Source organism: Pistacia vera, unplaced genomic scaffold (assembly GCF_008641045.1).
Source record: "Pistacia vera cultivar Batoury unplaced genomic scaffold, PisVer_v2 Contig823, whole genome shotgun sequence".
Taxonomy (NCBI): domain Eukaryota; kingdom Viridiplantae; phylum Streptophyta; class Magnoliopsida; order Sapindales; family Anacardiaceae; genus Pistacia; species Pistacia vera.
In genome coordinates, this window is record NW_022196694.1 from 160,528 (window position 1) to 182,997 (window position 22,470).

The 22,470-nt window shown below is 34.8% G+C and overlaps 4 protein-coding genes across 4 annotated transcripts; 1 reads left to right on the forward strand and 3 right to left on the reverse strand.

Moving 5' to 3' along the window:
• Positions 1-6,425: 6,425 nt before the first annotated feature.
• LOC116117813 (transcription factor TCP22) lies at positions 6,426-7,043 on the reverse strand. The gene has a single exon (XM_031403822.1). The coding sequence runs from the start codon at positions 7,041-7,043 to the stop codon at positions 6,426-6,428; it is 618 nt and encodes a 205-aa protein (XP_031259682.1).
• Positions 7,044-9,200: 2,157 nt separating this feature from the next.
• On the forward strand, positions 9,201-12,472 carry LOC116117824 (L10-interacting MYB domain-containing protein-like). Its single transcript, XM_031403834.1, has 3 exons — positions 9,201-9,333; positions 11,308-11,649; positions 11,739-12,472. The coding sequence occupies exons 2-3, from the start codon at positions 11,308-11,310 to the stop codon at positions 12,285-12,287; spliced, it is 891 nt and encodes a 296-aa protein (XP_031259694.1). The 5' UTR covers positions 9,201-9,333; the 3' UTR covers positions 12,288-12,472.
• Positions 12,473-13,950: 1,478 nt separating this feature from the next.
• On the reverse strand, positions 13,951-14,424 carry LOC116117814 (transcription factor TCP22-like). The gene has a single exon (XM_031403823.1). The coding sequence runs from the start codon at positions 14,422-14,424 to the stop codon at positions 13,951-13,953; it is 474 nt and encodes a 157-aa protein (XP_031259683.1).
• Positions 14,425-17,065: 2,641 nt separating this feature from the next.
• LOC116117823 (phosphatidylinositol N-acetylglucosaminyltransferase subunit A) lies at positions 17,066-21,086 on the reverse strand. Its single transcript, XM_031403833.1, is given in 10 exon segments — positions 17,066-17,173; positions 17,176-17,215; positions 17,326-17,416; positions 17,828-17,931; positions 18,019-18,135; positions 18,265-18,355; positions 18,555-18,709; positions 19,727-20,299; positions 20,508-20,642; positions 20,737-21,086. Coding segments are annotated over 9 exon segments (1,338 nt in total). The 5' UTR covers positions 20,625-20,642; positions 20,737-21,086; the 3' UTR covers positions 17,066-17,123.
• Positions 21,087-22,470: the final 1,384 nt, after the last annotated feature.

A 22,470-nucleotide genomic window follows, 5' to 3' on the forward strand; every position in this document is an offset into this window, starting at 1 on the left:
GCATGGGAGGATGATGAACCAGAACAGGAAAGAGTCGACACCCAATGCCGACGAAGAGATTAATCTGGAAGGTAACCCTTTAGCTCTTTCAATGAACTCGATTGTAGGGATTACTTCGGATAAAACTTTGAAAGTTAAAGGCCTCGTCGGAAAAGAGGAGGTCATTGTGTTGGTTGATAGCGGTGCTTCGCACAACTTCATTTCACATGAGTTGCTACGTAAGTTTGAATTTGGGGGGGGGGGGCGCGGGCGTGTTGGGGGTGGGGCCTTAGACCCAAGAGTAGCTAAAGTTTAGAGGAGTTCAAAGATTTGTTCGATCAACCCACTAAGTTACCACCCAAAAGAGCTCATGATCATGCCATAGTCCTTAAAGAAGGCGCTCAACCACCTAACATCAAACCATACCGGTACCCATTCTTCCCAAAAAAGGAGATCGAGAGGTTGGTGAAAGACATGTTGGCGTGTAACGCCCACATGGAGGTATATAATTTAATTTATGCTCTTACACCTTTAGTTGATTTTTGTTAAAGTTATTTTGAGAAAATGTGAAGAAAATGCCTTAAACTTGCATTAAGGGTAAAATGGTCTTTTCACTCAAAATTAGTTGAAAAAGTGGAAAGTGAAAAGAGATAGAATTTCATGGAGAATGCTATAAATATGAGGGCATTATGGTAATCGATTAAGGGACATAGATGAAATTTTAAAGAAAGTGCAAGTGCAAAATGGGAAAATACATATGTATTTTTATGTTATATCAAATTGAAGAGTGAAACCTTAGCCACTCTCACCCATTTTCATGCCCATATTCTCTCAAGATCTTCAATTTTTCTTCAAAGGAAATTCATAGATTTTTGGGTACATTTGAGTGAATTTTCAATCCCAAACATCTTTAAGTAAGATCCTTGCACTAAGAAGTGAGTTTTAATTTTTAAAATGTTGAATTTTGATGATTTATGTTCATAGGATTTAAGAGAAAGAGAGTTGGATCAAAGAAGGTTTTCAAAGTGTTGGATTGCTCTTATATAAGGTAAGTAAATCCTACCCTAAGTATGATTTAAGTTATGGTGTAGAGAATTTTTTTTATGCACACATATGTCTTATATGTAGAAATTGTTGATGGATTTGGTGTTGAATGATGATTATAACTTATCCATGAGTATTTGTGTTGGTGTATTGGATGTTTGATGAAAGTTTTGATGAAATTTGGAAGAGTTGGAGTTGAAATTTTGGAGTGTCTATTTTGGGCAGATTTGATGTTGAATATGAAGGGTTTAATTCCCAAATTTTGGTGACTTAGAAAAGAGATAGAAGTCTAGCCAAATTAGAGTTACTTTGTGCACATAAGTTGTTTGATGAAATGTCAAAGAGAAGTGTTTATATGAGTATAATTATGTGTTATATTGAGATGAGTTTGTAGATGGTAGAGAATGACATGTTTGCATTCCATATTACATAATTGCATTTAAACATGTGAATTTAGAAAGAAATATAAGTATGAAACCATCTACATGTATACATATTCATAAGAGCATGAAAAAGCACTAAAGAATGTTAAAGATTAAATAGAAAGAAATGAGAATATTAAAAAGTTCCAAATCTGAATTTTAGTTAAAGAAGTGTAAAAAGATAAAAAGAAGAAAAGGTTGTTGCAATGGGAAACCGTGAGTGACAAGAATTTTCCCCACATGCATGTCGCCTTTAGTGAGCGGCCTAAGAAGAAGAAAAAAGAATTGGTACAGTCCGTAAGAGTGCATGTGGATGAGAGCTGTACCCAAGAAAGAAGAATACACTCACACGGCCAATGTTCCAAATCCATGCCTCAACCAAGTCCGATCGACAAAAGAATAAGAAAAGAAAAGAAGAGAAAAGAATAAGAAAGAAGAGAAAAGAATAAGAAAGAAAAGAAAAGAAAAGAATGAGAAAGAATATAAAGAAAAGAAATAAGAGAAAGAAAGAAGCACAGAAAAGAAAGAAAAATAGAATAAAAACTAAGAAGAATGAAAAACAGAAAAGAAAATGCATCTTTTATACAATTGAGCATTTGCATTTTATTTATGCATAATATCATGCCCATTATCTGAGTAGTGAGAAATTAGAATAGAGAAAGAACAGAGTAAGAGTAGAGAAAGAATATAGAAGAATGGGGAAATGTGAAGTAAGGAAAGAAATTCAGAAGTTAAGCAAAGGAAAGAGAAGAGTAACATAGCGGGTTTACTTACTGAGCAATTAGTGCTCACCCCATTGTTTTCAATGTTTTTGCAGGTAACAGGTGAAATACGGTCACTTGGATCATCACGCAGTGGAAAGGGTTGGGCAAAACTGTCAAGTTAATATTTTGAGACTTATTTGTATTATGTAAAGTTTTGTTTATAAAGAAAATTAAATACGGGCCTATACTTTGATACTCGTTTATGTATTTCCTTATATATATTTAATGAGTTTTTACTGTTATTTTACGAGTATACTAGCTAGAAAGAGAGTCATTACATGGCGGCTGGCATCATACAGCCCAGCAACAATCCCTTTGGAAGTCTGGTTTTATTGGTTAAGAAGAAGGATAACAGTTGGAGGTTTTGTGTGGATTACATGACCCTTAACAACCTCACCATCACGGACAAGTTTCCAATCCCAACGATCGATAAGCTTTTGGACGAGTTAGTAGGAGCAATTGTTTTTTCAAAATTGGACTTGAAATCGAGTTACTACCAAATCAGAGTCAAAGAGGAGGATGTTCCAAAAACTGCCTTTCAGACCCATGAAGGTCACTATGAATTGTTAGTGATGCCCTTCGATTTATCCAACGCACCCTCCACCTTCCAATCCCTTATGAACACCGTATTCAAACCAATCCTTCGCAAATGTCTTGGTCTTCTTTAATGATATTCTAATCTATAGCTCAGACATGGATACCCACATAGTACACCTTACTCGAGCTTTTGAGCTCTTACATAATCATAAACTGGTAGTTAACTGCAAGAAATGCAACTTCAATAAGAAGAAGCTTGAATACTTAGGCCCTCTGGTGTCTGCGGTTGGGGTAGAGGCAGATCCATAAAAAAATCGAAGCAATGTTAGCTTGGTCAGTCTCGAAAAATGTAAAGAGTTTGAGAGGATTCTTGGGGCTTACAGGGTACTATCGGAGATTTTTTAAAGGCTATGGCACCATTGCACAACCCCTTACACAACTGTTAAAAAATGACTCTTTTATTTGGGGTGAAGAAGTAGAAAGGTCTTTCAATCAGTTGAAGACAGCCATGACTATGGTCCCAATATTAGCAACTCCCAATTTTGACCTCCCATTTGAAATTCACACAGATGCTTTAGGGCAAAGACCTGGGGTAGTCCTAGTTCAACAATCCAGACCAGTAGCACACTTGAGCAAAGCCTTCTCTCCTCAATCCAAACTGAAGTCCATCTATGAGAGAGAGTTATTGGCCATAGTGTTCGTAGTACGCAAGTGGAGTCACTACCTCCTAGGGCGCAAGTTCATAATCAAAACTAACCAACGCAACCTTCAATTTCTCCTTTATCAACGGATGAACACGCCAGAACAGCAAAAATGGATTTCCAAGCTCATGGGTTTTACATTTGAGATCCAATATTATCTCGGGAACACCAACAAAGTTGCAGATGCCTTATCTCGGTGTGACAAATAAGTGAACTACCAGGCCCTCTCGGTAGTACAATTCACATAATACGATGCAGAAGCCCAGCAAGACCCCAAGCTCCAAAAAATCATGCAAGATCTATTGTTTGATCCATGTAGTCGGCCAAACTATGAGCTCTAAAAAGGTTGTCTGTTGTACAAAGGTCGATTGGTGCTCCCTAAGTCTTCAATCTATATTTCTAAGCTGCTCTATAAGTTCCACTCCAGCCCAGTGGTGGTCACTCCGGGTTCTTTTGAACATATAAGAAAGTGGCAGGAATTGCCTTTTGGGAAGGCATTAAAAGAGATGTGCAGGACTTTGTTAAATCTTGCACTATATGTCAAACCAACAAGCATTCGGCATTGAAACCAGTGGGTCTCCTATAGCCCTTATCCATCCCTAATTAGGTTTTTTAGGACCTTACTATGGATTTCATTGGGGGCTTGCCTAGGGCCAAGGGCTATGACACCATTTTTGTGGTAGTTGACCGCCTGACCAAGTATGGACATTTCATCTTACTATCCCACCTTTACAATGCTAAAGAGGTGGCTGACATCTTTGTGAAAGAAGTAGTCAAGCTACATGGCTTTCCGCAATCAATTGTATTCGATAGGGACAAAGTGTTTATGAGTCACTTTTGGCAAGAGTTATTCAGGGTAGCAAGCACATCTATGAAGTTTAGTTCTGCCTATCATCCTCAAACAGATGGGCAAACTGAGGTAGTTAATCGATGTATCGAAGCGTAACTCCGTTGTTTCTGCAATTCCCAACCTCGACAGTGGTCTCGCTGGCTACCTTGGGCTGAATTTTGGTACAACACTACATACCACAGCTCAACCAAGATGACTCCCTTCCTAACTCTCTATGGTCGAGCACCGCCCACCCTTCTTAAGTTCACTGATTGCCCTTCTCTGGTGGAAGATGTTAATAGACAGATGTCGGAGAGAAATGCTATTCTTAATGATCTCAAGAACAACCTATTGGTCACATAGGGACACATGAAAGAGACTGTTGATGCTCATCGCAGAGATCTCAATTTTTAAGGTTGGTGACTGTGTCTATCTTAAACTTCAGCCCTATAAGTTTAAGTCCTTGGCGAGGAAATTGAACGAGAAACTCAGTCCCCGATTCTATGGTCCATTTCTGGTGCTTGAGAAAATTGGTTATGTCGCCTACAAGTTGGGCCTGCCAGATACAGCCCGCATTCACCAAGTTTTCCATGTCTCGCAACTGAAGCAAAGCCTCCATAGTTCTGTCCCAACTCAGACCTTGCCTCCATGTCTAACTGAGGACTTGGAGCTCTTAGTTCAACCGGAAGCGGTACTCTCTTCCCGCACTCTTTTGGATGGCTCTCAAGAGGTCTTGATTAAGTGGCAGGATCTTCCTCCTTTTGAAGCCACCTAGGAATCCTATGAAGTCATTGACCTCTAGTTTCCTCACTTCCACCTTAGGGACAAGGTGGCACTTCATGATTGGGGGGTGGGGGGGTTGTTATTGATAGGCCACCCGTTAATAAGAAGTATATCAGGCAAGGAAGGAGGACGTTGGGTGTGAATAATGGCAATGGAAATTAGTTAGTTAGGCTAGAGTACACGTGTCCAAGATTGAGTGGGAATTAGTAAGAGATCAATTGTGAATATTAAGGGGGGGCTTAGCTCGTGAAGGACAGTTATTATTTTGTTTAGGGAATTATCAATGGGAGGTCGCTAGCTCCTCAAACTGCTAGCACTCTGTTTCCTCTCATCCTATTGCTTCTATATTGCTGTATTGTTTTCCCTTTAAATTCAATGCAAGTATTTGGATTATTCTTATTAATCTGTGATTGATGAACTGTTTGTTTGGGTGAACTTTGACTGGAATTGTTTCATTGAGTGAGGTCTGTATCATTCGTAAATAAAAAGCATTAATGTGTCATTTACAACATTATTAATGAATATATCAACTACATTATTATGCCATATGAAATAATAGTGTTATGGCAATAGTTGATTGGCGATTGCATTTAAGTGTGCAATGAGAAGCCTCACATATTAGGAAAGTAAATCACAACAAAATCAACCCTAATATTAATCAGGTGACTGGATTTGCAGGTTGTTTCCAGCCAGTCCTGTGAAAATCGAGGCACAATGACAAAGCAAATTGAGTTGGCATCAAACTTTGATTAGCATGCAGCACTAATATCAGCAACGTGTAGCTAATTACCCATATTGGACAACCCGAATCTGAAACTTTATGACAGAAAATTAACGAAAAAGAATCAATGATGCTAATAACAAGACTAAAGATAAACATCTACGTACTATACTCTTTCTTCTTTCCCTTCGTCTTCTTCTAAATAATATTTTTCTTCCTTTTTAGCATATTGATTGGCTATGGCAGTTCACTCCTCAACCCAGTAATTATCAATCAATTCCATAACATATATATCAAGGAGTTTGTAGTTATACACAAGGCTAAATTTTGAAACATTAATGATTTCTACCGAAAATGGAAGAAAGAAAAAGTTGTCAAACATCAAATTGAGTAATTTTGAAAATGCTTTTAAAATGATGTCTGTTGCTTCCATACATGATTTTGATCCATAATATGTAACCATTTGATCATTCATATAAAAACATACATGAGACACTTTTTTTTTCCTCTCTTTTTTATATTTAATACATATATGAAACCTGAAACATACAACGCCACAACTAGTACTGAAACTGAAAGCCTATTAAGATAAAAGAACTACATAGTTATATATCCATAGAACATGCAGCTTTATATTTCTTCTGATTACTCCTCTGAATTCTCCTCGTTTTCGTCATTCTCCGGCAGCACCGTTTCGAACATGGCCATCTCGTTCACAGTAAACGCCATATCAAAATTTGCAATCATGTCAAACTCAAAAGACGACAATGCGGGTTCATCAATATCATTGACAGCCCTCGAACTTGAACCCACAGAAATATTCTTTAACATTCCTTGATCCTGTCGAGGAAAGAGTTTGGCCTCACAATAACTCAAAGGAGGCGCACTCAAATCCAAAAGCAAAGGTGGGCTCGGAGCAACAATAGCAGGAACCAAATTATCTTTACGGACATTTACAGGAACAGAAGGATTATTAACACCTTTTCCAGTAGCCGCAATGATCGATGGCTCAGCTTTGCGCAAGAGCCACGCAATGGTTTCGCCATCAGTCTTGTAACCCAGTTCGCGAGTTAGCTGAAAGATCCGTGCGGCACACAGAGCAGGTAATCGGATACGCCTGTCTCTGCCTTCCACCTTTGCATGGCGATCTTTGCGTGTTTTGCGGGCTACAAGCTTGTTGGTTTTTGAGGTACTGGTTGCGTTTACAGAAACCGATGGTTTTTCCTTCTTAGCTTTCCTTGATGACGAGGCTTCAAGACTCATCTCTAGATTTATCTTCTTTGATTGTTGCAATGAAAGAAGCAAGCTAGGTAGGGTTTTTTTTATATATAGCGAGAGAAGATAAGAGAAAGAGAGTGAGAGTGAGAGTGAAAGAGATTTTTTTTTTTTTTTAGATTTTGACTGAAAAAGTTTGGTTTGGTGTAATTTTGTGGTAGAGAAAGACTTTATTTACTTTGAGGTTTTGGTTTTTATTCTAGGTCCTATATTTTAAAATACTGCCTTCTAACTCCTTTAAATTTAACAAATGTTTACATTATCGGTTAATTAGGAAAGTTTTTATTGTTTACATATGGGAATACCCCTCATTTTGATAATGTCAGTTTTTAAAGTTCAGATTTGCCTGACTGCCTATTTTTTCTTAATATGTTACAATCATTCAATCAGGGATATATATACTCATACTTTAAACTCCAGGGGGTTAAATGTATTAAACTTAATTTTTGTGGTGATTCTTGAAAATGTTGAATGAAAATTTTTTAGTTGCTTCATAGTAACGCGAAGGTGAAGTAAAATAAAGAGTGCATTTTTCCTTTTTCTGAGACCGTTGGATTGAAGGTAATGTCATCATGATGGAATCCAGTGGGTAATATCTTGTCACAGCCTCAAAGGTGTGGTAGTTATTTTGTTACCGTTTATAGATACCAAAGAATTGAATGTATGAATCTGCATGAGTTATTTCTAATTTTATGCAAAAAATTCAAAATCTACTTACTAAATACACCCTAAATCTGAATTAAACTTGCCTTTTTTTTTTTCTTTTTTTTTTTATCATCGAGGTGTCTACACTAGCTTACGTGCATATCAACTAATCATCTGAAGCTCTAGAATTATCTGCTTGGTAAGAATTCTAATAGCCCACCCTATTAGTGTTTGAGAGACTCGAACTCAAGAATTCGTAAAACTTTATTTTACTCTTTTACTATCAAATTATTCAGTGGTGGTTGATTAAATTTGGCTTAATGGTAATTTACAAGCCACGTGAATGTATATAACCTGTAAAAATAATTTGTACTGTGATTTCTAACAATTGTATATAGTTATTATAAATAATATATAAGTGCACTAATTAAAAATGGCTTCTCTATTAATTGTTTTATATTTTTATTAATGTTTTATAATTTGATTCAAATTTTGTTTGTGGATGTTGAGTTGGAATCTTGGATAAAAGGTAAGCAATATTCTTTCAATTAATTAAGTTATTAGCTATCTAGGTATTTTTTAGTTCTTTCTTCCTTGATTGTAAATAATAATAATAATAATAACAATAATAAAAAATAAAAAACAAACCATTACTTGAAACTTATGAAAATAAATTATTTGTTCAATAAAACTTTTTATTAATGGATCTGTCAATCATTAATTGGTGTTATCTTACATTGTCATCTTCGAACATCAGTCTTCTGTAGTTTTGTTACAATTACAGAAATTTAATTCACATAAATTGGTGTGCCACATTATATACTAAATGATTTACATTAATTTTTTTTATTTATAATTCTAAAATTATATATAATACCATATCGATTTATATGAATAGTTTGTATTACGGCATTAATGTTGATAGAAGACATAAAAAGAAAAAAAAGTCTTCAATCAACATTGTTTTTATAATTAGAATAAGGGCTCACATGTAGTTTTTCCATATTAAATTAATTATTTTACTCTTTTAATTTATTGTCGTATATCATATCATTTATTGAACATTTAAAACGTTATAATATAAATTATAAATTCTATACCACCATACTGAATCCTAAAAAAAAAAATACTAATTATTAGAATTAAATCTAATATATGTAATTAATGTACCTTAAACTTTAATATGATAATGAGCTGACGTTATATGATTTGAAAAGGTTCTTTATTAAATATTTATAAACAAATGCATATGAACCTTTTTGTCATTTTTAAATTTTAATGTGACACATAAACAATCATACCAAAAACGTTTTGTTTACTTTTAAATTTATTTAAATGAAAATTTTCTAAAAACGTTTAAACTATTGAGTTGTTGATCCAAACGGCATCATTTCAGTGGGCTTTTTAATTCGCAAAAGAGTGAAACGACGTCGAACTTTGTTGTCATAGCTCATAAGTCATACTCATATCAAACAACAGAAACAAGAAAACAACAAAGTAGCTTTTGAAAACAGAAAAAGTGAAAGCAAAAACAAACCAACAAAACCAAAAACACTCCAAAAGCTCCCCTTCCTTTCAGTTCTTTGAAATGATAATCCGCTAGGTTTCCTTTTCAAATCCACAAGCATACCAGGTGCTTCTCTTTCTCTTAAGCTTCAATTACTAATTTACAACATCAAAATATGAAGAAAGTTGTAGAAATGATTAAAAACATATTGTTTTGAGAATGCTGCCATGTCTTTTGGAATTACTTTCGTTTTCCATGGTTGCTTTAAGTTTGTTTCTGAGTTGAACTTATTTTCGGGGGCGAATACTTTGACTAATATCTGTATTTGTTAATTTACTTCCAGCTATGGTCAATCGCACGACTTCTTTTATTAAGTTTGTGACCCTGTTGTTATAATTTATTGGGTTGCTGTTAATGCATTTGTTCGTGAATGTTATGTGTAAGTAATTATTTACTATGTGATTTTTTCTGTATGGTTAAAATTATTTGATGTATGAACTATATGTGTGAGCGTAGTTATAAGATTAGTTTCAGAATAATTAGGAAATAGTTTACTTATGATTATTTGAGCTCAGGTTGCCTATGCTCTATTTTTCAGTAAGAATTTCATGAAGCTTATTTTAAATTGTGTTGTTTTTTGGTTATATATAGTTGTAAATTTTTAATTTATGAACAAGAAAAGTATATATGATCCGTTTATTTAGAAGTAAGAGAATTTGGCTTGATAGATAAAGGAGATTGTCGGATGTAAGTTTATTTCTTGTGGTGTATGAGTTTGCAATTGTGTTGACAACTGAATCAGAAAGTTTAGTTTTAATATATAAGATACCTTTTAGGCACTGTGTCTTTTGCTATTTTGAAGGCTTTAGAAAAATTCAGTTGAAACTTTTTCTTGTGCCTTCAAAATGTTATTTCTATTTATATAGTTTCATGCTATCAAGGATGGTTATTTGGCTGCTTTGTCAACAAGCACATACAGAGTCTTGTAACTCAAGACTGGTTGTCTGTCTGGGCACAGAGAAATATTGGTTCAAATATACACACTTAGGGACGTATTAGATTTTTTTTGTTTTGGATTTTAACATAAATGAAAGAATGGATGAGAAAATTCTGAAGAATGATGACTAAAGTTGCAAGAGGAAATAAATATGCAAAGGGAGCATAAAGCTACTTTTTTGTGCTTTTCCCTTTGAAATTCCAATGATCTGAGACTTTTGGAAATTATGATTTTTCATGAGGCAATTCTATGTATGGGTTGACTGGAACTTCCAATTATGATCTTGTTGGGAATTGTTCCAAAACCTTTCCAGCACAGAATGGAGGAAAGAAAGTTGCCATACTTCTGGACAGAGACTTTGATCTTACTGATCAACTGGGAGCACTCGTGTAGATCTTATGGCAACTGTTTTCTGCAGGATTGAAAACTTTTGTATCTTCACCAATTAGAGTAGGATGAGTGATCTTTGGTCTTCTCTTTTGTTTATCTGACAGTGTTCAAAATTTGTAATGAGAATAATGTATTTGCAGTTTCTTACCTTACCATTTGGCCATGTATAAAATATATGAAATTATTTCCCTTGTTCCTCAGCTTCAATTTCTAAGTAAAACAATAATAATTTATTAAAACTTGTGTATCTTCATCAATTATAGGTGCTTGTTGCGTGTATGTCAAAACCTGATTCCCTTCATTTTCTTATCTCAAAACAGGAGGTCATGTCTTAGCCAGCCCAAGATTGATGGCCACCTGTTGTGTCATGATTTCATCTCCTGAAGTCTGATAGGGCAGTTGACCTAATTTCTGAGGGAGATTGGATTGAGATTGATGTTATTTTTTACACTTTTCATATATTGTAACAACTTGTTAAATTGATAGGGAACGAATTTGGTTTATTGGGCAATTATATAGATATAAGTTGCACTTTTTATGATTTTTCTCTCTTTGTTGATTACTGGACTAATAAGAGAAGTGTTGTAGCAATCCCCAGCTGACTTGCAATTTTCTGCAACTAATTTTTACTTTTTCTAAATGGGGTACTTTGATATGTTTTTCTTGATCAATTTTTCATAACAAGCTATCATATTGTCATGTTCTTTTTGCAGATGGCCTCTGAAGTGGATGGAATAAAAATCGAAACTGAGGCTGACCCTGCCACTTGGACAGTTTTGGAGGAGAAAATTTTCATCCAGCTCATGGTTAAAGAGGTTCATAAAGGAAATAGATCTACAACAACCTTTTCAAGGAAAGGTTGGAAAAGCATAGAGCAAGAGTTTCGTGCAAGAACTAGCAAGAGGTACAACAATTGTCAACTCAGAAACAAGTTTAACCAATTGAGGACACGTTATCATGATTTTAGTAAGCTATTGCAAGAACCTGGGGTTAACTGGGACCCTGTGCTCAATACTGTCAGTGCTCCTGAGAATATATGGGAATTATACTTAAAGGTAACTTCTTGTTTCAAAATCTGGAACTGCATGAATGTTGCTTTTGGAATCTGTTCTAGATGACTAAGTTGTTTTATTCTCTGATGTAGGTAAACAAAAAGGCCAAAAGATTCCAGAAAAAAGGATGTTCAATGTTCAATGAATTGGGAGTTATTTTTGGTAACCCATCTCCGAAGTACAAAGATGTATTTCCATTGGCTCAGTATCCCTTTGTGAAGGAAGATAACATTGATTTAGAAGATACGTCGACAAACGCTACCCCATCAGGATTCCCATGTGAAAGTGGTGATGACAAAGATTATACGTCACAGAATTCTCTGCACCACCTAAGATCACCCACTCCTTCAAGTTACCTTGGAGGGAAAAGAGAGGCAAGAACACTAGATATTGTAGAAGGTTTGAGAGAATGGACTGAAGTTACAAAACCGATAACCCCAATCTTCATCAGAAGTGAAGCATCTCCGCAATCAAATGCATTCTCTATTACCAATTGTGTCAAGTGTCTAGAATCCATTGAAGGTGTTGATGGGAGCACCTACATAAAGGCTATCAAGATGTTTAAGGATGTGGACTGGAGAGAGATGTTTATGGCAATGTCTGCAGAAAGAAGATTGGTTTGGTTGGCTAGCTTAGAGTGATGTTTGCTTGTACTGGGTTTTTTTTTTTTTTGGTTCTAATCGCTGGCACTTGTTTGCCTTAGTAATGGTCTGAGACAAGCTTGCCTGTGCTGGTATTTCCAGATTGTTTATTTTTTATAGGAAATGTTTGCATGTAAATATATACTGTTCATATCAAATATGAGATTGCACTGTTGTGTTCGAGAGATTTTTTTGTTTCCTGAGACTTATTTACTAAATTTGAAGCCGCATATTTTCATGATGAAGATGAGCATTTGCATAATCTCCTCAACACTTTCAATGACATGTTGAACAGCACTAAAAAGAAGTTGCTCTGCCATCGCATACGGTTAAAAAAGATATAATAATGTTATATCAATTTAAAAAGTTTTAGTAAAATCCTCTTCCGTTTTAGGCATCAATTAGGTGAAGCTACAAATCATATATTAACAAGTGCAGTGATCTTAGGTCATAATGCTTGCGCAATGGAATGGTGCTGAAGAGTTCAAAATTGTATTTCATAATTCACATAAACAGTAAGTAGTTAAATGAATCTTCCATTCATCATACATTTTTTTTTTTTTTTTTTTTTTAAGTAAAAAGGAAATAAGCAAAACAAATGTTTTAAGGTAAACCACAACTATGGTAGGTAGTCGTAAGACGATTTGAATCCATGAAATCAATGAAGAAAATCCCCTTAGGGTTCCATTAATCATATATTAAAAGAGATCAAAATCAACTAATGAACTCATTAAAAGTATACTAATCTCACGGGATTGGTCTATCTGTTAAGAAGGTTTACTCTTTTTTGGTTCAAACTTTGGTGTTACTTACTATAATAATATTATAACTTACCTGATCTTTTAGGTTTGTACAATGTTCAATAGATTTTGTAGATTAGTTGAAGTATGTACAAACTGTCCAAACACCCCGTTTACCCAAAAAAAAGACCAAACTAACTGGTACATAAAAAACACTTGATGTAGCACAAAGAATTAATCCATCAAATCTTCATAGACTTGCACTATCATCCCCCATTGTAACTAGCTAACATTCTCTGATATAATTTTAGGAAAAAATTTGCAGTTCTTTAATTGTACCCAGTATGTCAATAAGCTTCCCTTTGGTTTCATAATATTCCTGGACCGGTTTTCCACTAAACTATAGTTAATGGCAGATTTCATATTCCATATTGGTTCCCCACTACAGCGCAGATTCGGCCAACTTTTTTTATTTTTTCACCCTTTTTTGGCGAAATGTTGCTGTTGACAGTCTTTTGTTAGATAAATGGTCAGCAGTATAGTACAAAAAAGTTAGTCAGTCGAATGTGTCGCATTAAACACATTTTATATGAATAATAATTTTTAAATTGGGTGAAACTTGGCATGAATAATCCTGACGAATTTACGCCATAAATATTGAATTATACTTAAAATAATTACTACGCCATAGTATAACCTGTGGCTTTCTCGTACCAATACGTATTTACAATTCCTCGTGTAGAGTCAATGTAATTAATAGAAAATTAAGTAACTTGAGGGAGGATTTGATACTATTCAATCCGAGGTCCATTTGTTTCTGCGTTTTCAAATAGGGGTTATCATAGAATTAGAACCCCATTACAAGAGATAAATCACCATAAAACCTGTATTAATATATTAAATAACCCAAAGCAGAACAAAATTTAAATTAAACTGGTTCCCCCGACCTTATCAAATTGCATCAACAGTGATACGAAGGAAGCGTTTCCAGTTGCATTATACGTCTCAAACTCACTCCCCATCGTTAAATCCTCTTCTTTCAAACCCATATTCGTTTCCTTTACCGCTGCTTTACTATTCGAAGAAGAAGAGACAACCGAACTTCTTGCACTTCCTAAGCTTAATCGCAAATTGGCGTCTAAAGTTGAAGTACAAGTAGAAGATGAGACATTAGAATTAGGAAAGTGGTAGGGAGGGACGTGGTTAAGGAGCCATTCAATGGTCTCCCCGTTATTGCGATGACCCAGTTCATCACTCAGTTGAAAGAAGCGGGCAGCCGTGAGCCCTGACAACCGCACGCGACAATCTCGTCCTTCCACCTTTGCATGCCGGTCTTTGTAACACCCTTTCTTAGGGTTTGAGATCACTCTTTTCTTGGCTTTCTTTGTGTACTTCATGTAACGGAGAGAGAGAGAGAGAGAGAGGGAAATAAGAGAAATTCTGTGATTAAATTCTACACACAACATATATAGAAGGCCGAACGACTAGTGCATACCCAAAGTTTACCATAACGATAAGTTAATACCTAAAAAGTTTTAAAACAACAAATAGGTACCTTCCGTTATATTCTGTTAATGATTTTTGTTTATTAATAGTGAAAAGACTAAAATGCCCTTCAAAGTTTCAATTTTTGTTTTTTATAAATTTAAAAATTTCTAAAAAACCCCCTAGGTTTGCTAATGTAATTAAACACCCCCATATATAAAAGGTTGCTAAATGACAAAAACACCCCCACCACCCCCAGTGCCAGATTCCGGCCACCATCGCCGGAATCTGGCCGGAAAACTGCATTACGACACAGATCCGTCGGATCTGTGTCGTAACGTGCAGATCTGGCCTTTTCCGGCCAGATCCGCGATCTGGCCTTCGACGCCGCAGATGGAGTTTTGCGGCGTCGACGGCCAGACTAGCCATAGATCTGGCCTTTTCCGGCCAGATCAGCCACGGATCTGGCCGGAAAAGGCCAGATCGACGCGTTACGACACAAATCCGACGGGTCTATGTCGTAACGCAACTTTCCGGCTAGATTCCGGCGGTGGTGGCCGGAATCTGGCCCTTGCGGGTGGGGGGTGTTTTTGTTATTTTATAAAATTTTTATATATTGGGGTATTTAGTGAAATTTGTAAACTTAGGGGGTTTTTTGAAATTTTCAAATTTTTAAAAAACTAAAATCAAACTTTTAAGGGCATTTTAGTCTTTTCACTATTAATAAACAGTAATAAACAGAAATCACTAACAGAACATGACGGAAAGTACCTATTTGTCATTTCAAAACCTTTTGGATACCAACTTGTCGTTACGATAAATCTTGGGTATGTGTAAGTCGTTCTCCCTATATAGAAAAAGAAAAGTAAGAGCTTATTTATACATATCAATTCAGGAATAGTAATTTCAAACTAATGATGCTCCATCAATTAATAAAAGAGTATTATTATTATAATGGTTGAGAAATTTCACTATATAATCATCTTTATTAATTTTAAGAGCAAGATCTCAATAACAAATAACAGAGATAATAATAAACACAATGCCTGAGACCATTACATTTAGCACAATATTAAGATTATAATCGATAACTTATTAAATCTTTATATTTTAAGAAAGAGTTAACTACTTTTTCCTACTCAAATAATGGGTTAATGACACTTTTTCCATCCACCGACTTTTAAAATATCATTTTATTACCCAAATTTATATTCTGATGGTGAATAGAAAATAAATTCGGTTCAGACTGCTAGAGTTTTTGAAGAGGGGAGGCCGATGAGTCTTTTGGTGGTGGAAGATTAAATTTTAGTGATTGAGATTGATAGGAATTTGACTTGAGAGGGGTGGTTGTGTAAATCCTAATCGTTCGATTACCGATGATTGACAGAGTTAGAGGGAGTAGGGTTTGAAGGGTTTTGGTGAATGATGGTCGGGGAAGAGAATGGTGATGGTGTGGGTTGCAATGATATCGAAATCAGAAACAAAATATAAATTTAAGTAGTAAAATGATATTTTAAAAGTCTGTGGGTGAGAAAGTATCATTAAACCATTATTTGGGTGAGAAAAAGTTGTTTACTCTTTTAAGAAATTAAGATTATTGAATTAGATACATATATCTAAACCTCCATATATTGTATTAGATTTGTATTTCCACATCTAAGATTTTTAACCTTTTTATTTATTTATTATTTTGTTTTTGCAATAACCACCTTCACATATTTGAATTTTAAAGTGATACCAAAAATAAAGTAGGGGAGGATTACCAATGCATGGTTTTAATTAAAAAAATAAAAGTGTATAATTTAATTAATAATGAATACTTTTATTTATTTATTTTTAATTGTTAGTGAAACTGTCAAATTTCTATTGATAAATAAAACATGCCCTTATAGTATTGAGTGAAAATACAAGAACCCATAAAGTTGAACATAACTAAGGCTTGTTTGGATCGAGGGATTTTAAGGTCTATGGATTTTGTACAACCCATGGATTCAAAATCCTTACAAAATCTATGTATTGATAAATTTCATTGTTTGATTTAAATATAAAATTCATGGATTGTTAATTTAAATTTCCATGCATTCATGTTTGATTAAATGAATACAATCCATAGATTTGATAAATAATTTTCAACTTTACCCTCAATGTCTAAAACCAACAAAAATTAAGGCTGATTCAAATTTTATAGAGAAGATTACAATTTACAAAGGATGATTCTGCAATCTGGCATTTTCTATTCATCTTCAAGTATCTACAAATCTGTTATTTAATATTTATACATGGCTCTGTCACCAATTAGGCAATTACAGCCTTAAATGTGACTTCAATTTTTTCCAGAAATTAGGCTAAACATTTACTGTTAGTGATCTGAAACAAGGCCTGGACTATCACCTATAATAATTAAGGATCGATTTAAAACCACTTATGATAAGTAATTCACATTGGACAAGTACACCCAGGCTAAACTTACCGTCATTTGGACTCTTGGTATAAGAAGCTAGGCTGTATGAGTCAAGAAAAATATAGTAGTCCAAAGAAACTCCTGTGAAGAATCTGGTTGGTTGGTCCTTGTCCGTTCAGACATCCAAATGGAGCCTAAAAAAAAATCATCTCAGGCTTTGGTCTTCGTGAAATCCTGCAACTTCTCTCCATCTTGATGATGGGTAGAATAATATCTGGAACCTCCTCAATATCCTCAGCAGGCTGACATGATATGCACAAAAAAAAAAAAAAAAAAAAAAAAGAGAAGTAGATGCAAAACATGATCATGTGGATAGCCAATCAAGACCATAATAAAGGAAGAGATAAACTACCTTCCATAATTCCAATAGACGCCATAGCAAATAATCAATGATCATAACCAAGCAAAAAAGCTTTCCTGCCCAAGCACCACAGGAGAGGTACCTGACAAACATTATATTCTCAGCAGCATATAGACTGTCTCAATGATATAAAGTGATTTAACAAAAAATTTAGGTACTGAGGTGAGCATATACAAAAGTAAGCTCTGTGTTTATGATGTGATCCAAAAGTAACGACTTCATTTGGTGACCAAACACTATGCTGGGTACCTTAAGGTGAAGATGATAAATTTAGTTTAAGTTTTCCTTCTGAATTCACAGTACAGGAGAACTAAAAATACAATTACGTCCATTGTTTATGCGGCATTTATATTGAAGTTTTCAAGTAACGATTAAACAAGTAGTCATCATGATGATTCACAGCATATCCACACTAAATTCATTAAAAAGATTTGTTGCACAAAACTTTTGTATGAGCATCATCTAATCAAATGAAACTTTTTAATAGCATTACCGTGAAAGACGTTCCAGAAGATTTTGGTTGGAGCATTTTAAAGCACGGTCATACACAATCTCGGTCCTTTTGGCAACATCCTGCCAATGGTACAGTTTCTTCATCTGGAAAAAATCAAACAAACCTTTGTTCATTTCACAAGAAGTCAAATTCTCGAAATTAATAAATTGTTTTAAATAAATTTTACTCACACGATCATGCATAACTTGTGGATCAATCTTAGGGAGTATAGATATTGCCTTCCTAATTGCTAGTACCATATCAACAGGGTCTGGTTCAGCAAGTACAATCATGTCATCCGGTAAAACCTATAGAAAGGGGGATAATTAGTTAACTTAACAGCTTAAGATTTCCAGAAATTTTAATTATTCTAACATCATTGCCAAGATATTACAAACAAAATTGACTAGGTACAGGGGACATCTCATGATACATGCCTCCGGAACACCTCCCACACGTGTACTGACAGTTAATAATCCACAACTAGCAGCCTCTAATATAGCTATGCAAAAGGCTTCTGTTAAAGAACTGTCATGAAGGTAGGAGAAAAATTAGAAAACACAATCAACAAGAAAAAATAAAAATAAGGTCTCTCAATCCAGAAAGATTAATTGCTTCATCTTTATATTTAACTAAAGATGATATATATAATCATGATTTCAAGAAAGTTGGTTAAGCAGCTCAAAAAGAAAAAACAATAATAAAGATATATCCATAGGAATTTCACCTGTTTAAGAATATGTGGCCAGAAATCAAAACAGACCGTACATGAGCATGTGGTACAGCACCCAGCATTTCAACTCGATCTTGAAGAGAATGCTTCTCCCTCATCTCTTCCAACCGCACACGTTTTGGTCCATCTCCTCCAACAATGAAATGAACCTTAAAATGTGTTTCCAAATGAGATTGTAGAGTGCATAACAACTTAAAATGCCAAATCATTAAGTTCAACCAAACATATAGCACTTTCCTGTTCAATATGTTCAAACTAAAAAGAAAAACAATTAGATCATATCCACTGCACTGGTTGTATCTCAGAACATAATAGTGTATGCATCAAAGTCCATATCTAAATTAAAATAAGAACAAAAAACAAAATACACTTACTTAAACAGGACAAATTGGAGACATTATGAAATATGAACTCTGGCATAGTATTATCCACAAGTTTGACAAAAGAATTTATCCAATGGTGCCATATATAAAGTTCCAATTCACTGTACACTTTGACTATAGCCCTATAACTTAAGAAAACAAATGTGAGCTGCTGAAAACATCAAACACCCAGCTTATCAACGTATTACCATTGGCTTAATATACATTCCGTTCCCATTACAAAAGACTCCATGAAACATAACTGATGACACAAATATTATTCCTGAATTAATAGTCAACACTAACAAGATAGTAATCAATCATGCTTTCAAAAAAATAACAAACATAAAGCACATTTAACAATCCCAAGAAAAGAAAAATTGTATCTGTTGATATCTTGAGGTGCTGAAGAAAATATCTAACAAATCATTCAGTATGTTAAAGAAACACAAATTATTTACGATATAGCTGTTGATATACGAACAAGATAGAGGAACCTTCATCTTATTTAGAATTAGGTAGGAAAACCACTTTATGCACAAAAGGATCCGATGAATAGACAATAAAAAATTGGCAATAAGATATTTGACTACAGGGACAATTCAAAGCTAAGTAATGCCTACTCTGAAGTGCCTTATTATTGCCAATTCACTGGTACAAAAGCAAGGACCCAACATGCAAAGAGCAAATGAAACAACGCTTAGTTCCCAGTCATCCCATGTCAAGATAACAAATCCATGTGATAGAAAGGCATAAGATTGTAAAACAAAATCCAAAAGCAACATCATGGTCCAAATTACTCACATTGGGATAGCAGCGGCAGACTTCTGGAATGACTTCAACAAGCAAATCTGCACCCTTACGATAAACCAATCTACTAATCACAACAATAATAATTTCATTATTGCCAGGTCGCACTGGGGCAGGCTTGAACATAGCAGTGTCCACAGCATTTGGTATTACAAAAACCTTTTCTGGTGGCAGACCAGATCTTAGCACTGTGTTTTCCTTGCTTGTGTGAGAAACACAAATGGCCTGACTCACATCCGCTAGAGTAAACTGCAAAACTTTATTCATGTGAATGCTTCCCACATCAGCAAAACCATACAGTGAGTGGTCAGTAAAAATAACTTTGTATCCCATAGTGCGTGCATGCATCAGAGCTTCATGACAAAGGGTTGAGAAGGCTTGATGTCCATGCACCAGAGATATTTTTTCTCGAATAAGGATCGTCCTGATAATTGGAAGTGTCCCATAAAAGGTTGGTAATGTATTTTGCATAACAAATGGTCTCCATGGTACATAGTAAACTTTCAAGCCGCCCGTCATGTACCTCACACCAGAGCGATTTCCATAAGCATGAGTCATAACCACCACCTGAATTGTCATATATATAATAAATAACTCTTCTAAAAAATGACAATCAAGAATGTACAATAACAACCCATTTGATTTGCAGGAAGATAATTACAAAAAGTGCTCAAGGGAGTTTTTATTTTTTTTATTTTTTAAATGATGTATCTGGAATATCATTAAAGATCTAATAGCTACAGATACAAAGAGAAACAGAAGGGTATAGTCTGACCTTGTGGCCAAGCTTGAGTAAACATTGTGACAGATAATAAATGTGATTCTCCACTCCACCAAAGTTCGGGTAGAAAAAATCAGAGACCATCAGAATCCTATGCTTCTCATTAGCCATTGAAGTCCAATTTCTAGCCTGCAATTCATCATTTAGCTGATTACCAAAATTATGGAAATATAAATAAAGAATGGGAGGAGCCAAATCAGAACAAGGGTAAATGAAATCGTACCAGCTATCGTAAATTCTAATTGAATGAAGAAGTGGCCATGAGAAGGAAACCTAACCCGGGTCTTGTTCTTGAAGCTTTGATGAATTTTACTGTAAATTAAAAGGTTCTAGACGGACTGTTCTATCTCCAACGAAAATTGCTGTTGGTGGCAAAAGCTGTTACTCGAAACGCAGGTAGACAAGAGACGCATCAGTAGATCAGCCCAGTGAGAGTCTGAGACGATGAGCTACTCATGCAATTTATTTTCATTGGGCTTCCAATAGCACTTAAGAGAGTTAAGAGGTGAGAACACCTCGATCCTGTCACATGACAGACGTAAATAATCTTGGACTACTGTTTTAACGCCGTATGGGCAAATCTGGCATCCCAGAACAAATAAAGGAAGAAACGGTTGAAAACCCAACACAATCTTCAACGTCGAGCTGGCGGTAACAAATCAAAATTACGACGTCTGAAAAAACAAAATAACAAATGTAAATCACCAAATCTCAAATATTCAACTCATTCAAATCCTAAATACCAATCATCAACAAAATCCATTCTTCTCAGTCTCAGAAAACTATTCATCTCCTTTAAAACAAAACCAACCCCAACCAAAAATCAAAATGTCCTCTTCAGCAAATACTCTAAAGTCTAAACTAAATTCCCAAGTCAAGTTGGGGTGAAATGGAAAACAAACTAACAAAGCAACCAATTTATCACTTCAACTAAAAATTATCTAAAATACCCATCACTTAAATATACACATGCGCACGAAAATAAAACGAAGCATTTCACTGAGAAAGAATCAAAATGTATGGATGTTAACATAAAAAATAAAACGAGAAAAACACATTGATTCAGTAAAAGTAAAACGAGCTACCTTTGAAACAGATGTGTTGTTTCTCTTGGGTGTGACAAGGCAATTCTGGTGGCAAGCACCCCATTTACTGTCTTATTATTAGGCCTCTACTTTTGGGGGGGGTTGTGTTGTAGCTGAATCAGAAGTTGGGCCTTCAATGGCAATCATTGTTTAACAAGCATTGGCCTAGTAAACGAGTTCTATTTTGGATGATTTTATTAAAACTAAATGAATAAAAAACAAAATAGAACTTGATTTTCATTCCCGTCTGATTTATAATATGAGTAAACGGCTTTTTCGCACCCAAGGTTTGCCTTAATGACATTTTCCCACCCAAAAAGTTTTAAAATATCATTTTCCCACCCTTCCTTCTTATCTACTATGATCAGATCATCTCTCCTTTCTTATCTACTTGATCAAATCATATCACACCTCAAATCCAAGAGACAAAGTCACAGGAGTCACCCGTTCATCATAAACAGGTACATTGCATAAAATAGATCCATTTTTCTAGCAAATATTCAACTAGGTTGTTGAGTTTTCACTTTAATAGTGATTATATATCCGAGTATAATTGATTTTTTATTAGGTTTTACTTTTTTTTTTTTTCTATGCATATTGTAAAATACATTCATATTCTAATATTCATATAAAAGTTGATAATACAATCAATTTCATCATAAAATCTCCATAGAATATATGCGAAAGTAAATGACAAACCTCAAACCATAGCAATTGTTGTTTAATCTTCTTGCTCCTTCAAAATACAACATATTCCATTGACTACAATTTTAGAATGATGGTTTTTGGAAATCTCAAATGAAAATTGCGTCTAATCAAGACCTGTAAAGTCTTTTTTTTATATGTAGTTGTCTTTCTATCAAAGACAACTA